This window comes from Hyaena hyaena, unplaced genomic scaffold (genome assembly GCF_003009895.1).
Source record: "Hyaena hyaena isolate Hyena2069 unplaced genomic scaffold, ASM300989v1 scaffold_383, whole genome shotgun sequence".
Lineage (NCBI taxonomy): Eukaryota > Metazoa > Chordata > Mammalia > Carnivora > Hyaenidae > Hyaena > Hyaena hyaena.
Genome location: NW_024081014.1, coordinates 757953 through 774263, shown reverse-complemented (window position 1 = coordinate 774263; position 16311 = coordinate 757953). Strand labels below are relative to the sequence as shown.

Genomic DNA, 16311 nt, shown 5'->3' with positions numbered 1-16311 from the left:
GGATGCTTGGTATTCTGGCTATGCATTGTTTGATATCCTGGCATTTGGGCACCAGATTCCCTATAACATGGTTGTTTCCTCCCAATTACCTCCAAAGTTACCTTTCAGATTGTTTAAGTTTAGGCCAACATTCAATGAAAAGTTAGCACCTTGTTGTAGGTAGCATATCTCTCGTGATCCATTAGAGGTCTGAGAGCCACTTCAGGGAAAAGCCAGTTTTTCCACTCCAATTCCCAAATCTTTTATGCATTTTTATTGTGACAAAGTACACATAACATAAAATGTACCATTTTACCATTTTAAACTGTACAGTTCAGTAGCATTAAGCATACTCATTATGTCATGCAAACATTATCACTATCTAGTTCTCTTAATGCATTCTTTGTCACCTACTGCCCACACTAGAAAATGGCTATTGAGTTTGAAAAACATAGTCTGAGATGACAACATATGGTTGAAAAACACTTGTTTTACATAAACATGGCTGAACTCAAACACTTCTAACATCTAACCATTAACAGGTAAGTTACTTACCTTCTTGGTCTAAATTGGTCCAAATCTGTTCTAATACATATGAGCCAAGAATCTCAATATGTATTATTTTCTTAATACCAGAGAAAATGTACAGAAAACCTACATTATTACTCATAAGGTAGCAGAGAAGAGGCATTTCCAAACTTGATGTATAAAATAGGGGCATTTCTGTACTGAAGTGAACTGTGGTAAGTAGAATCTGATTTTCAGCTTATTTTCACTATACTGTTAAACCAAGAAATGTCTTTTTAGTGCTAGTATATCTAAATTTGTGATTGTTGCTGGTTTTCTGAATTGAGCAGATGTATGTGTGAAAAAAGTGTATGTGTGCTACTCTTCCGAACCTCTCTCATGTTCATGATTCCTCTGTCTAGCCCTAGAGTTGGGACTCATCAAATTCACCCTCTTATCTTTACCTGGTCCAAGTTACAGTTCTCAGGTTACCACGTATTTCTTTTGATGGAGTACCACCCTAAGATTTTCCTTACTCCCAGGAAAATTAAGAGACAGATCTAGGCATCCTGGTTCACGTGCCCAAGGGACAGGAGGCTCAGCCCTACCAGATCTTAATTGTATGCTAAGATATTTTCCTTAATGGCTTCTCATTATGGAACAGGTCTGTGGTAGTTGATGCTTTTCACCTGGTGACTAAACCTCCTAGTGCTCCCTCAATATATCCTCCTGAGCCCCCTTGCCCAAAGGGCCAATAGCAATAACTTTGTACCCCTGCAAAACTGAAGGTTAACTGAGAGTGAAAGTCAAGGGAGAGAAGAAGACAAAGAGGGAAACGCTAATGTCAACAGATGATTTTGCTCATTGTCTGATTCACAGATTTTTCTCTAATCTCATTATTACAAAATATCCTTAACATGTTGCTTTATCAGTGAATTTCATTATACATACTTTTTCTTGACAGCAGTTTTGATAGTTTTGTTGTCTAAAAGTAAAGAAAGATTGATTTTATTACTTATGATTAATAATTTATGTAAGTTTCCCCCCAATTCCCAATCAGTGAGTCAGATTTTCTCCTTTGTGCTTGGAGATTTTTTTCTCCATAGAAATTCACAAAAAAGAGTAAGCTTTATTTTTTTGTCTAATTCCCCTATTTAGCCTCCTACTTAAATATTGGCCTGTGGGTATAGGACATGCTCCATTATTCAGAGTAGAATGATCGCTGCATAAATAGTAGAATAAGAAACAGCTGCTGCATAAGCTAACATCTGTCTGATGTTGCTATTCATGAACCACCTTAGCCAAGTTTGTTTTGTAGTGAGTTGGGAAGAGTATGGGGTTGGAGAGACAGGGGGAAGGTTAGTCTTCTCTGCCTGCTCTGCTTGATCAGAGCTTTCAGATAATTCGCTTTCTGCCCACCTCCTCAAAATTCCTAATCTCTCCCCTTCACCCTACAGCAGAAAAAGACCCATGGATGATTATTGATAACGATGGATTAAAATAATGGGTTTCGATCATATGCAATACCAAATTAGATGTAGCCCTTTTCTAGGTATCATAATATTTTATGTTTTTCTTCTCTCTTTTTTAAAGTTTTTATTTTAATCACCCATTGCTTATCACAACAAGTGCACTCCTTAATCCCCATCATCTATTTCATCTCTCTTCTGATAACATCAGTTTGTTCTCTTTAGTTAAGAGTCTGTTTCTTGGTTTGCCTTTTCCCCCTTTGCTCATTTGTTTTGTTTCTTAAATTCTACATGAGTGAAATCATATGGTATTTGTCTTTCTCTGACTGCCTTCTTTTACTTGGCATTATACTCTCTAGCTCCATCCATGTCATTGCAATCTATTCTATGTTTTCAGCAGAATTCTTTATTATCACCTACTACATGGAACCAAAAATATATTTTACTAAATTGTAGCAAGAGAACCACAGTCATGTAATTTATAGAATACTAAAAAAAGAGTTTTAAAAAAACAAGGCCTAAGACTGTAATTTTGATTTATTTCATATTTTCCTGCCTACATGGATCACTTGCCTCTCTTCTTCCTGACTTCCTTAAAGGAAAAATGGCACTTTATCTTCATTTTTACTTGGCCTGCCCTTATTTTATCAAAATTACTTTTTTCCCCCAAGGCCTACAATTCAATTTTGAGAAATAAAGCCAGTCTCTGAAATTACAACATGACTCCTAGTGGGGAAAGAAAAACTTATAGGTCTCAGCTAGGGTTAGGTAGCAATAACCCATCCTCAGACTAGGAACGTTTTTCAATATGAAACTAGAACTTGAATATGGATGTCAGTGACACACATTATATCCTTTGGCTTCATTTATTTTTATAAGACTCAGTTTCTTAGGCCAACTGCAGCACAATTTCCTTCTTGTAGGTCCTTTGCAACCTAATGCATCCAGACTCTTTTTTCCACTCTCTCTACCTCACACCACACGCAGCAAGTGGAACCCAGTGGGTCCTGTGTATTTGTTGCTCCCTGTCCCCACAGGCTTTCTGTCCGAAAGGCATGCATTTAGGTAAAAGGAAATGGTAAAGATCTAAGAACAAAACTAACCAGAAAAATGAGGAAGCCTCATAGAAAGCCACTAGAAAATAGTTGTAATATCAGATGCAATCTATAATCTGCAATGAATTATCAGATTCTTGATAGTGTCAATTGAACAGAAGCATGCAAATGAACTTGCTATGATATTGGAAAGTTCCATCACAATTTCAGGAGTGACATGATATTCCATCTAATTTTCCCTAGTCTTAGATGGTTTTCCCTGATAGGTTGATGCCATTAAAGTGTTTTAAGGTATAAGTCATTTGTATCACTCACGTCCTACTTCTTAAATAAAGAGGGCAGTGATATTAATGACCATTAGTTCAGAAGCCCCAAGGAGAAGGCACACTTTTTCACAGTTTAACTTGCCATTTCACAAAGCTATAAATATAATGCTCTGTTTCTGATTTTCTCCTCCATACAATTTTGCTTTAGTCCAGAAGATAAAGATATCTTCACATGGTTGGCGAACCACCTCTTGAGGATGAATGTGACAAACCTAAAATTAGTCTCCCTAATCCTCTGAATACCTAATTTTTAATCTAATTGGTGGTCTTCTGTTTGTATCTCAGATCCATAGCTTTGAGGTGATACCTGAATACCTTTTGCTCATCCACACACACAGCCCATTCTATTGCCAAATCCATCTATTCATTCCAGTGGCTAAGTAGGAATTAAAAGCATCACTTCTGTATCCTAACATCAGTGGTTTAATCTGAAAACCAAAAACTGGGTGGTTCCATGAGTGGCCTTCCCTTTTCCTGACACTGCTTATGTCCACGGCCCTGTCCTCAGTTCACTGTCCGGCATTCCTCAAGTCTCCCTGTCTTTTGTCCTGATGCTTTGTAAAGAACAACTGAGGTTAGAGGTAGTGCTTTATTTATCTTAGTATTCATCTAATACCCAGAACTATACTTTGAACATAGTAGGTTCCCGAAAAAGTTTGGCACATAAATTCTAATTTAACATGTTTTGGATGCATACTTCTCTCTACTCCAAAAGGAAGGCCATTGTGCAGGCCACAAATCATTAATGGACTTCTGTAATGGGCACCTATTTAAGCATCTTCCATTTGTCCTACATGCTGCTGTCACAGTTGTTCAGCAGAGGTATTGACTTGATAATATCATATCCCTCCTCAAAGCCATTGTTAGCTATGTTTTGTTGTGCTCTGGCCTGGAATTGTCCTAAGGATAGTTAAAGGTGTTTTAACACTGTCTATTTAGGAAGAATGGGGAGGAAGCTCCAGGTCACAAGTAGAGTTCTTCATTTTAGTTGAGCTAAGATTTTTAGCAAAAAGGTATCCAGAGCATTTGTTTTTGAAAAGTCTCACGTGATTCTGTAGTTCTGTAGTTCTGTAGTCTAGGATAGTGGGGAGGCAGGAGGAAGGTGGAAATAGGAATTAACACTTTCTAAAACTATATAATCACTATTCCTCATCTTTATGTCTTTAAACCATCCTAAAAGTGGGCTAGTCAGTTTCCTTCCTTTAGCATCTTTGTATCTTATGAGCACTCAGTAAGTCAGACAAACTGACTTCATCACTCCTAAACTCAATCCTTCTAGGAAGCTTGCTCTGAATGTCAACACCATTTACCACCACATACTGCTTCAACTTACCCAACCATTTTCATCATAATTTGGAATTTATAAAACCTATCCTGGACCTCATTTGGTTTGAGTGTTTAAAATATGATGGTGTTCTCAGCATTCAAAAGTCTCACATGGTTTGCCTCCCTCCCTCTCCCCAACTATTTTTCCCCTTCTTCTCCCCCATGGTCCTCCGTTAAGTTCCTCCTAATCCACCTATATGTGCAAACATATGGTATCAGTCCTTCTCTGCCTGACTTATTTCTCTCAGCATAACACCCTCAAGTTCCATCCATGTTGCTACAAATGGCCAGATTTCATTCTTTCTCATTGCCATGTAGTATTCCATTGGATAGATAAACCACATCTTCTTGATCCATTCATCAGTTGATGCACACTTAGGCTCTTTCCATGTGTTGGCTATTGTTGAGAGTGCTGCTATGAACATTGGGGTACATGTGCCCCTACGCGTCAGCACTCTTGTATATCCCTTGGGTAAATTCCTAGCAGTGCTATTGCTAGGTTCTAGGAGAGTTCTATTGTTAATTTTTTGAGGAACCTCCACACTGTTTTCCAGAGGGGCTGCACCAGTTTATATTCCCACCAACAGTGTAGGAGGGTGCCTGTTTCTCCACATCCTCACCAGCATCTAAAGTCTCCTGATTTGTTCATTTTAGCCACTCTGACCAATGTGAGGTGGTATCTCAGTGTGGTTTTGATTTGTAGAGGGCTGATGGCAGTGGGATAGAGGGGAAGGGGGTGATGGGCATGGAGGAGGGCACTTGTGAGGATGAGCACTGGGTGTTACATGGAAACCAACTTAACAATAAACTATTAAAAATAAAATAAAATAAAAATTCCCTCTAAAAAAAGAAAAAAGAAAACTTTATAAATTGAATTAACACCAGAAAAATGGGATGGGATCACGGGGAAAAAAAAAAGATGGTGGTGTTGGATATGTGTGTTCCATCAGGAGTTATTTTGTATGCACAAAATATTCAAGTGTGAGGGGAACAGGACTTTAACAGAATAGGTGGCCACCAAGGTTTGAGGGCTGAAAGGTACCTAAGCCCCCAAAGAAACCCTTCTCCATTGTCCTTGACTTTGCCTCATTAGAGATTCATTACGTTAGGTTACAGTGCAAATACCTTCAGGACAAGGTGACAGCCTAAGTCATTAATACTATATGGTAAACTAATTCACTATTATTAGAAAACCAATAACCTTAAAAAGGGACAAGTAATGTGTGTTTGAGTGTGGAGGGGAAAAGAATAGATCTAGATCCCAGAAACCTACCTGGAAAGAAGAGGTAGTGCTACCTGAAAGGGAAATGAAGACCCTGTGTGTTAGGGGAACACAGAACAAAAGTGCGACTAGAGAGAAGGTAAAAGAATATACATAACTTTGCCAGCTTTACAATTTGAGCTTAGTCCTGAGAGGTCGCAAGAAATGAATGCAGGCAGAACTGCAAGAACTGAGGCTTCCGTGGGAGCATCTGCCCTCAAACAGCACTACTGTGTAATTATTAAAATGTTAATTTAAAATTACACATTACTTTATTAAATTTCATTGGATACTTACTTAATTGATGAATCATGAGAAGCGAAGACTCCTTGAGCTATGGGTGAGTTTTCAGAGAGAGAGAAAGAAAATTACTTGTTGGTATCTTTCACAAGCTACTTGTAAAATGGTAATTAACATGTACTAATAGGTCTTTATTTCCTGCTGTCACTGCTGTGTTTAAACCCTCCATGGACTCCCAGGAAGGCAAAAAATATATTTTAAAATCTGGGGTGATTGCCCACCTCACCAGCCTCATCTCTGGTCACCATTGTACATATATTCTATGCTCCAGAGACACTGAACAACACACAATTCCCTTTGCCTGTGCCCTTACTATTTCCTTTATAACTCTAGTTCCTTCTCTTAAATTCTTCATCTTTTAGGATTCACTCAGCTTGTGTCACCTCTCTCAGAGAGGCTTCCTTGAAATCTACCTAGATAGACAGGTACCCTCTGTCAATGCTCCTGAAGCACCCTATACTTTCCTTCTCTTATAGGACTTACTATCCTATAGTTTACAGTGCCTGGCATATAGTAAGCACTCAGTAATACTTATTTATTGAATCAATTCTTTAACATAGATGTTGGATCAAAGTTTTTTTTATTATTCTAATAGTCATAATCTCTTTCCACTCAAATATTGTCTTTGCATGACATCTAGCAAAGTTGCATAAGTGGAGTTTAGAAAATATTTCTGGATAATTATCCCTAAAGCCAGTCTTCATGTAGAATATTTCTATAGGAATATTGGAATGGTGTATGTCACTTATATGTATACATGACTAAATAGTCTTATACAAACAATTCTCTGATTAATAGAAAATTGTATTACCAATTACAGCCAGTTCAAAGTAAAGGTGAATTACTATTTATCTTTCTCCTAATAAATATAAAGTGTACTGTGAATAATCAATAAATTCCAATGATCTGCTTTAAAAGATTTACTTAAAATTCTATGTGCCTTCTTGAGTTTCTTTGTATATGAGTATGTTTTTGCACGTGTATAGTTTTGGAAAGGAAGGAGCTAGAATTAATAGTGCATAAACCTGAAAAAATAAGTATGAAGATAACACTATTGTGGTGGTTTTATTTTTTAAATGTTTGTTTGTTTGTTTGTTTTGAGAGAGGGTGAGAGAGTGTAAGTGGGGGAGGGACAGAGAGAGAGGAAGAGAGAGAGAATCCCAAGAAGGCTCCATGCTGTTAGTGCAGAGCCCAACATGGGGTTCGATCTCACTGTGAGATCATGAACTGAGGCAAAACCAAGAGTCAGACACTTAACCAACTAAGCTACCCAGGTGCTCCTGTTGTGGTGGTTTTAAAGTATGTCTACAAATTCCTTGTTAATACTCCCTCCAAGAAGTGGAGGTTAACCTTCTTCCCCTTGAGTGTGGGTTGGACTTAGTGACTTCGTTCTAATGAACCGTACAGGGTAGAAGTGATGGTGTATAGCTTCTGAAACTAGGTTATAAAATATATTGTGGTTTCATCCCCTCTATCTTGGATCACTCACTCTGAGGGGGATGCCAGATGCCATATCATGAAGATATTCAAGAAGCCCTATGGATAGGCCCACGGGTGAGGCACTGAGATCTCCTGACAACAGCTATGTGAGCGAGCCATTTTGGAAGGGAATCCTCCAGTCCCAGTCAATCCTTTAAATGACTGCAACATCTCTGGATTACATCTTGACCATAACCTTATGAGAGACCCTGAGTCAGAACCACCCAGATAAGTTGTTCCTATATTCTTAACCACAGAAACGGTAGGATAATACTGATTGTTTTTTTAAGCCACTGAGCTATGGGGTAATTTGTTAACTTAGCAACAGATAACTAATGTGACTGTTACAAAAAATAAATAAGTCTTCTATGGTTGAATAAATATCCTGAAGAGTCTGTGTGAAACATATTAGAAATGCAACAGGAATTTGATAAAAATACAATTATTGTGTAGAACTTCAAAACACCTCTTTAATGGCTGGACACATCTAGTAGACAATAAGAAGAAAAATCTAGTAGACAAAAAAATCAGTAAAGACATATAATCAATAAATGTAATTTAATATTCATTTAGACCCTTACATCCTTCAAATAGAGAATATACATTTTTTAGGTATATCTATGGAGCACTTTCAAATAGCAATCACATATTTGGCCACAAAGAAAACCTTAACAACTTCAACGTGTTAAAGATTTACGGGCTATATTCTCTGAATTTAATTAAAAAAACTGTGACCTAAAATATTAATTTCTTGATAATTAAGAAACATGGATAACTCTCAAATCAAAGAGGGAATTAAAAGGATAAAGTAAAATCTACCTTAAAAAGTTGAACTAATTTTTTTTATCCTCCAAACTTGCTCATCCTTCTGTACTGCCTGTCTACTGAATGGAACCACTATTCACTACCTATTTATTTGCCCAGGCTAGAAATCTGGGAGTTGTCTTCAACTCCTTAATCTCCCATATTCAATCAGTAACCAAATCTCATCCATTCGACCTCCTTAATTTGAGTCAAAACTGTACCCAACTCTTCATCCTCACTGCCGCTGACTTTGTTCAGTACTCATTTCTAGGCTGGACTATTGTAATAGTCTCTTTAATTGTGTAGAAAGAGACAGCATGGCATGTGGCTAGAATTGGTTGAGTAAGACAGACCTGGGCTAAAACTTTGGATTTGACACATACACCATGAAACCTGGGGCAAGATAATTTACCACTCTGAGACTTAGTTTACTTATGTAAAATAGTAGATAAAAATACTTCTGTCCTCATTAAGTTGGTAGGAGGATTAAATGAGAGGATATAATGAGTTTAGCATAGTAACTGGCATATACTAAATGCTATTATTTTTGTTGTTTCATTTCCTCTAGTCTCTTCACCTCTAATTCTTTTATCCCTTTATCTATCATCTATCTATCTATCTATCTATCTATCTATCTATCTATCTATGTATCTATCTATCTATGTATCTATCTATCTATCTACTGATCTTTGAGAGAGAGAGGGAGAGAGAATATCAAGCAGGCTCTAGTGTGGAGCCTAATGCAGGGCTTAGTCCCACAACTCTGGGATCATGACTTGAGCTCAACCAACTGAGCCATCCAGATGCCCCTCTTTTTTTTTTTTTCCTTTTTATAAAAGACAAATTCTGATTATATTATGCCCCTTCCAATATTCTCCAATAGTTGCCCTTGAATAACAGGATAAAAGGTAGATTTATAAAAGATAGATTTCTTGGCATGGCCTACCAGAGAATAATCTAACCCTTATATACCAGTCATCTTCTGCAATTCTCTAGCTTGAACTTTTAGATAAAGCCAATTCTGAGAAGATTTCTATTTCCAAAAATGTACTATGCTCTAATGTCTGTATCTTAGTAAATGTATTCCCTTTTCCTGGAAGGTTCTCCTTCTATTCATCTGCTTAGAAAATTCTTTCTTCTCCTTCATGTCTCAGCCCAATTGTGTCTTCTATAAAAGTTTTCCTGGCTTCCTTATGCTTCCACCGAACTATGTACATACCTCCATTATTACACTTATTATAATGGGTTGTGATTATTGGCATAACTGTTCCCCACCAAACTGTAAAATCCAGGAGAGGGATCATGGCTTTTCTACTTGGTATGGTTTCTACTTTATATGTATGTAGTAATTAGCAAAATGCCTATCATATAGCAGAAGCTCAATAAATGTTAGTTGAATGAATAGGGTAATAGATTTCAGGATTTACTTAACTGTTGCTAATGTTTACCTGTCTCAGAGTTAAAGCTTGATTTCTTGGCCCTTTTTTCATTAAAATCAGCATATTTCATCTATATGTGCCACAAGAAAAAAAAAACAAAACAATGAAAATCCTCTAAGGAGTTTTAAAAGAATTTGAACACCAGCTATTTCTCATATTTAAAATACAGAAATTTAAGAAAACAATTTTAAAAGTCCATTTATAATAAAAATATATGCTTTATTTGGTTTATATTACATATATTACTTACAGAATTCACAGGCTTGTATAATTCATTGGTATTTTAAAATTAACTGAGGAATGCACTGATCAGCATGGAAGGTAATCAACTGAACACATAAAAAGATTATGTGTGGTTTTTAAACTATAGGGGACATGATTTTAGAAAGCTGGAAGGCAGAGAGCAGGTTTTCTGCATGCATAGGATGTGCCTCTAATTTGGCCAAGAGCTCTACCTGCTTAGATAATTATACAGAAAGATAAATCCAACAGAGTTGACTTTATTTTTTTCAGGCCTAAGAGCTAAACATAAGCCATCAGAAGTATATTTCCTGACACTGATTGAATGGGTAAAATAAGTTGGAAAATAGTATCATATTTTATTGTAATAAAAGTGGTCATGCTATTTCTCAAAATAAATTAGGTTTTTGTGACCATTTGATATATTCATATTGTTCATATAGATATTTAAAGACTGCTTTAAATTTTTTTAATGTTTTTATTTGTTTCTGCGAGAGAGAGACAGCGTGAGCAGGGAGGGTCAGAGAGAAAGAGGGAGACCCAGAATCTGAAGCAGGCTCCAGGCTCTGAGCTGGCAGTCAGCACAGAGCCCGACGCGGGGCTCGAACCCACGAACCGTGAGATCATGACCTGAGCCGAAGTCAGACACTCAACCGACTGAGCCACCCAGACACCCCCATATATTGTATTTAATGTAACTGGCAGTAAGGCAGCAGGCAGGGGTGGGGGGCGCCTGGGTGGCTCAGTCGGCTGAGGGTCTGACTTCGGCTCAGGTCATGATCTCACGGTTGGTGGGTTCGAGCCCCGCGTCGGGCTCTGTGCTGACTGCCAGCTCAGAGCCTGGAGCCTGCTTCAGATTCTGGGTCTCCCTCTTTCTCTCTGACCCTCCCTGCTCACGCTGTCTCTCTCTCGCAGAAACAAATAAAAACATTAAAAATTTTTTAAAGCCTGCTTTAAAAACTGATAGTCTAAATGTGTTTATTGACTTTTTGGCAAAGTATGTAGTATTGAGTTTACCATCCATGTTACACTCAGGGGATACTTTTTTTATGGCTCCATAGTGAAACTAATGAAAAAAGTAATTCCTAATGCACAACTACTAAACTATCTTAGAATAGTTAGGTTTCTTTTTTTCAGAAACTAAGCATACCAATTATGGATGTTGACATAGTAATACAGTGCCCTGTACACAGCAGTTGTTTAATAAATATCTGTTTATAGAGAGAAGCATATTGTGGCTAACTTGCTACATTGAGCAGCTATATATAGTTGAGTCTGTTGCTTACTATGCATTTAATGTAGGACATTGCAAATGATGGCACTTGCTATCTTAGTTGTGAAGGTAGACTTTTGGGAAGACTTTAGTGGATTTCCTGCTTGATGACACCTCTTTCAAACATATTAACTTTTTAGAACAACTGAGCCAGTTAATACAGGGCTAACAGAGCCAAATACGTGGATTTGATTCTTAAAATGACAATCTGGAAGTCCGCAAAGGCAATCTATGCTGTGACCAAAGGTTGTACCCTGAATGTCTGCCGCCAACTTTCCACCATCAGATGAGTGATCCCTGTTCACAAAGGGGACAGGGTGAGGCAGCATGGCTATCTCTGCACCGCCCATCAGCACTAGAAGAAAAGGATTCTCAAAGCCCAATTTGTTGCTTTCTCTGCAGGGCACAGGTATGTATTTTGAAGTTCTTGAAGCGCATCATTTAGGAAGCCCGTAACCTAAGGGCTAAGTGGGAACATTGAAGTTGCTCCTGGTAAATCTCTATTAAAATTGAGGTAAATGTAACATTCAAATTTTGGATCTGTTTAACACATTTAAGTCTTGATCTTACCACTTTTTGCTAGTTTACAACTTGTTACTGATATTCCCTTTACTTACAGTATGACAAGAGTAGTGTAACTGACAGCTATGAGCTTTGGAAGTCTGAAGTGGGAGAGCATTATTACTGTGGGTTTGCATTTCAACTTTTATAAAATCTTACTATAGAGTGGTTAATTTCAGGGAATACGGCTGTTCTGAATTGTCTTTTAATGAATGAAATTGTGTTTTACTAATTTTGATCATAATTTCTTACTTCATTTTTTTCTATCTGTATCTGGGACAAAAGAAATGTTACTTGCCTCTGGTTTCAAAATAGCCTGCACAGAATGTCTGGGGCCATTTGTCTTAGCAGAAACATTTGGAGCTTGAAGTGAGCTACTTTTGATTCCTGGGGAAAAGAAAAAGTATTTTTAAATATGAAAAACAAATGATATAGTTCTTGCTGAACTGCCATATGTCTAGAATTACCATAGTCAGGGATGTATTTATTTATGCCAATAAAGGCAGTATCTCCAAATACAAGATGTCTTCCAGTGTCTCACCACCACCGTCAGAGACAAGTCTGAATTCCTAAATTACTTTGTCAAGCTTAATCTCCCATCACTCCCCCTGCCTCAGAATGAACTGCTTTGCACTTTATTCAGTTGGCAAGGGGAAACCACCGAAGACTTTTGAGTAGAGGAATTATATGTTCAAAGCTATATTTCGAGAAGATTACATTCATAACAAACTATAGGATAGATTAACAAGAGGAAAAAGAGACTGAAGGCAAATTATTGCAGTTGTTAAGGGCAGGGGTGGTGTGAACAGAAAGGAAAGAAAGATTATGAGATGGTTAAAGGATGTAGATTCGACAAAATGTGACAACTTTTGGATTAGAATATGAGCAATAGGAAAGAGTCAAAGGTGACTCCGGCTTTGTGACTGAATAAAAGGAGGAACAGAGAACAGGTTTTATGACTGGAAGATGATGAATTTGGTTTTGTGCATACTGGATTTGAGGTGCTAATTGGCCACTTGGGTGGAGAGGTAGTGCTCTTTGTGTTTGTGTAGAATATGCACGGGAATCTTCTGCAGAGACTAACAGAGACTTAGCTAACCTCTAGTTCAGCCAGAAGATGGGAAATGGGATGTATTTTTATGTCTGGGGAGAAAGGATGACATTAGAGACCTTCTCCTAGAGAGAATTCTCTGCACAAATCACAGTACTTCAGAAATTTACTCTACCTATCAGTATAGGCAGCCACAGCAGAGACTCTAACTTCCCCATGGTTTGCAAATTCCAAAGTGCCTATTCACCCAGCAATCACTCAAAAATGTGGGATACTAACATTTACGATCATGAATAATTTTTATATCTTCTTTAATCAAAATAATCACAGATTTTATAATTAGGGGTAAAAAAGCATAATTTAGAAAACTACATGACAAAACTGTAATTATTTAACTTAAAGATAACAGAGCAATTATAAATATTGTCATTTTCTTACCTTCATTTAAAATATGTGATGTTTTAGTCATTTCTTTATCTTTCTGTATGGTTTAATATTCAAGAAAAAAGCATTCATTAGTAATTAAGCTTCTAAAAGAGACTTGCTGGCTCTAGAGAAATCACATTAATATAGTATGTCCCCTTTTTTCCCCATCCCATATCTCCTAAGCTCTGGGATCAATGCTAATACATAGTATCAACCTCTTTGATGAATATCTCTCACAGGTACCCAAACTAACTACTTCAAAATGAACCTTGTCATGTGCTCATGTACTCCCATCTTTCCAAATTTTTTCCTCCTCTGTCTTCCATATTTTTGTTACAGACATAACAATCTAGGGGCACATGGGTGGCTCAGTTGATTAAACATCTGACTCTTGGTTTTGGCTCAGGTCATGATCTTATGGTTTGTGAGTTCAAGCCCCGTGTTGGGATCTGCACTGACAGTGCAGTGCCTGCTTGAGATTCTTTCTATCCCTCTCTCTCTGTCCCTCCCATGTGTGCACTCTATCTCAGAATAAGTAAATAAACTTTAAAACAAGATAAAACTATCCATCCAGTGATCCACAGTAGAAAGCTTAGAGTTACTCCATTTATTTCAGCTAGGACCAATCCAATCCAAGCTAATCCTTATTGAACACACTGCTTGGAATTAAAATAAGGTATACAATTCCTGACCTTAAGAAGTTTATCATTTTACAGTAGAACAGACAGAAAAATATGACACAGTATAGTGATTTCTGAGATAGAGGTAGGCCTGAGCACTATGGGAGCACAGAGAAAAGACATCCTACTTCAAGAGAAGCTATATACAAAAATTAAATTGTCATTGTCGTCGTCATCATCATCATCATCATCATCCTCTCCCTGTCTCTGGATTTACAAATCTATTTAGTGACCAAATCCTGACATAGCCTAACTCTAAAACATCATAAGTCTGTGGCCTTTGGTTTACCCTCACTGCCACTCCCTTAGTTTGGGCCCTTATCATTTTTATCTGGACTATCCCAGTAGACTCAAAATGATCTTCCCTCTAATCTCTCTCTGAAACACTGCATCTATCTTGTACACTTCAATTAGGCTATATTTTTATTTGTTTATTTTTTTAGTTTTTAAAAAAGGCTTCTCTCTCTTTTTTTAAGTGTATTTTCTTAAGTAATCTCTATACTCAATGTGGGGCTTGAACTCATGACCTGGGAGATCAAGAGTTGCATGCCTTTCCAACTGAGCCAGACAGGTGCCCCCAGATTACCTTTCTAAACTCCATCTCATTCTTCTTTCACATCTCTTCTCAAAAACCTCCAGTGGTTCTCCACTACTGAGATGACAAATCCATTCTCCGCAAGGTATACAAAACAATGGCTGCAACCCACCTTTTCAGTCTCCTCTCTGGTGCTGCCCCGCCTTTGCAGGCTTGCACTACCGTGCTCTCACTTAACACTTTAATATCGGTGTGTAATACTGCTTCACTATATCCTCATTCATCTGGAAGCATTGCACTCATATCTCAAGACCTAATACAATGAAGCCCTCCTTTAATAAAGCCTTGTTATATTTCTCTAGGCAGGACCAGTCTCTAAATCTTCTGTGCTCCAACTACATTTTGTACAAATCAAAACTCTCCTCTTATTTTATGGTAAGGACTTTTGTTTATTTGTGTCTAATCCCTGCATAGTGAGTCCTCATGAGTAGTGATGATGTCTTTTCCATCTCTGTATCCCATGTCAATTGTTTCCCCGTTTTTCCCTCCTTGTAGGTTAACACAGGCCCTGGCCCACAGCAAGTTCTCAGTAAACATTAGCTATTATCAGTGTTGGCAAATATTTAAGTCGGTTTCTGCTAAACCATATGGTACATTTAACATAAAGCTGACTCAGAATGTTCTGTTCTGTGTAGGACCCCATTATCTCTGATCAGTCAGTACCATGCCCGTGAAGAGGGTATCTCATAGAAGTAATAGTTAAGAGGATAAATTAAGATCAATACAAAGCATCTGAGACATACAACTTTCTACCTTTTGTTCTGCTTTGTTTTTCTGTACATCATGCTGAGAAGATAAGAAGACTGATGGTTTTTTGGTAGGAACTTTTACAAAACTCTGAGAACGGTGACCTGGTCCTAAAAATAAATGAAAGAGAAATCATATAATTTTAAACAATTTTATCAAAATTCAATTGAAGTACAATAAACCACATATACTTAAAACACACCATTTGTCCAGTTTTGACACATATACAAGCTATTGAAACCATCACCACAAACATTTCCACCACTCCCAAAAGTCTTTGTTTCCCCTTATAGTTCATCCCTCTCTCCACCCCTGTCTTCCAGGCAACCACTGATCTGCTGTCACTATCATTGTTTTCATTTTCTAGAATTTGCTACAAATGGAATCAAATAGGATGTACTCTCTTTTTATTTTATTTTTTTCTTGGTCTGGCTTCCTTCATTTAGCATATTTCTTTTGAAATTCATCAATATTGTTGCCTGTAACAATGGTTTATTCCTTTTTATTACTACATAATATTCTATACTACACTTTATCCATTTGCCCACTGACGGGCATTTAGGTTGTTTCCAGTTGTTTTTGGCTATTATGAATAATGCTGCTAGGAGTCTTTACGTGGACATATATTTTCACTTCTTTTGGGCACATATCTAGGACAGGGATGGCTGGGATCATATGGAAGTTTAACTGAAATTAGCTACCATTTTCCATTCCAACTTGCAATATCAGAGTTATGGCTGCTTCAAGTCCTTGCAAACACTTATTTGAATTCAGTTATTTAAATTCTATTTTA

The 16311-nt window shown here is 37.4% G+C and overlaps 1 protein-coding gene across 1 annotated transcript in view; it reads right to left on the bottom strand.

Annotated features, from left to right (window-relative positions):
* Nucleotides 1-16311, bottom strand: part of LOC120244334 (fibrous sheath-interacting protein 2-like) — a 74155-nt gene that overhangs the window by 40909 nt on the left and 16935 nt on the right. Inside the window, exons 11-12 of the mRNA XM_039250761.1 lie at nt 15515-15628; nt 11641-11813 (exon numbers count right to left, since the gene is read on the bottom strand). Coding sequence (XP_039106692.1) covers nt 11641-11813; nt 15515-15628 — 287 coding nt within the window. The remainder of the gene's footprint in view (nt 1-11640; nt 11814-15514; nt 15629-16311) is intronic.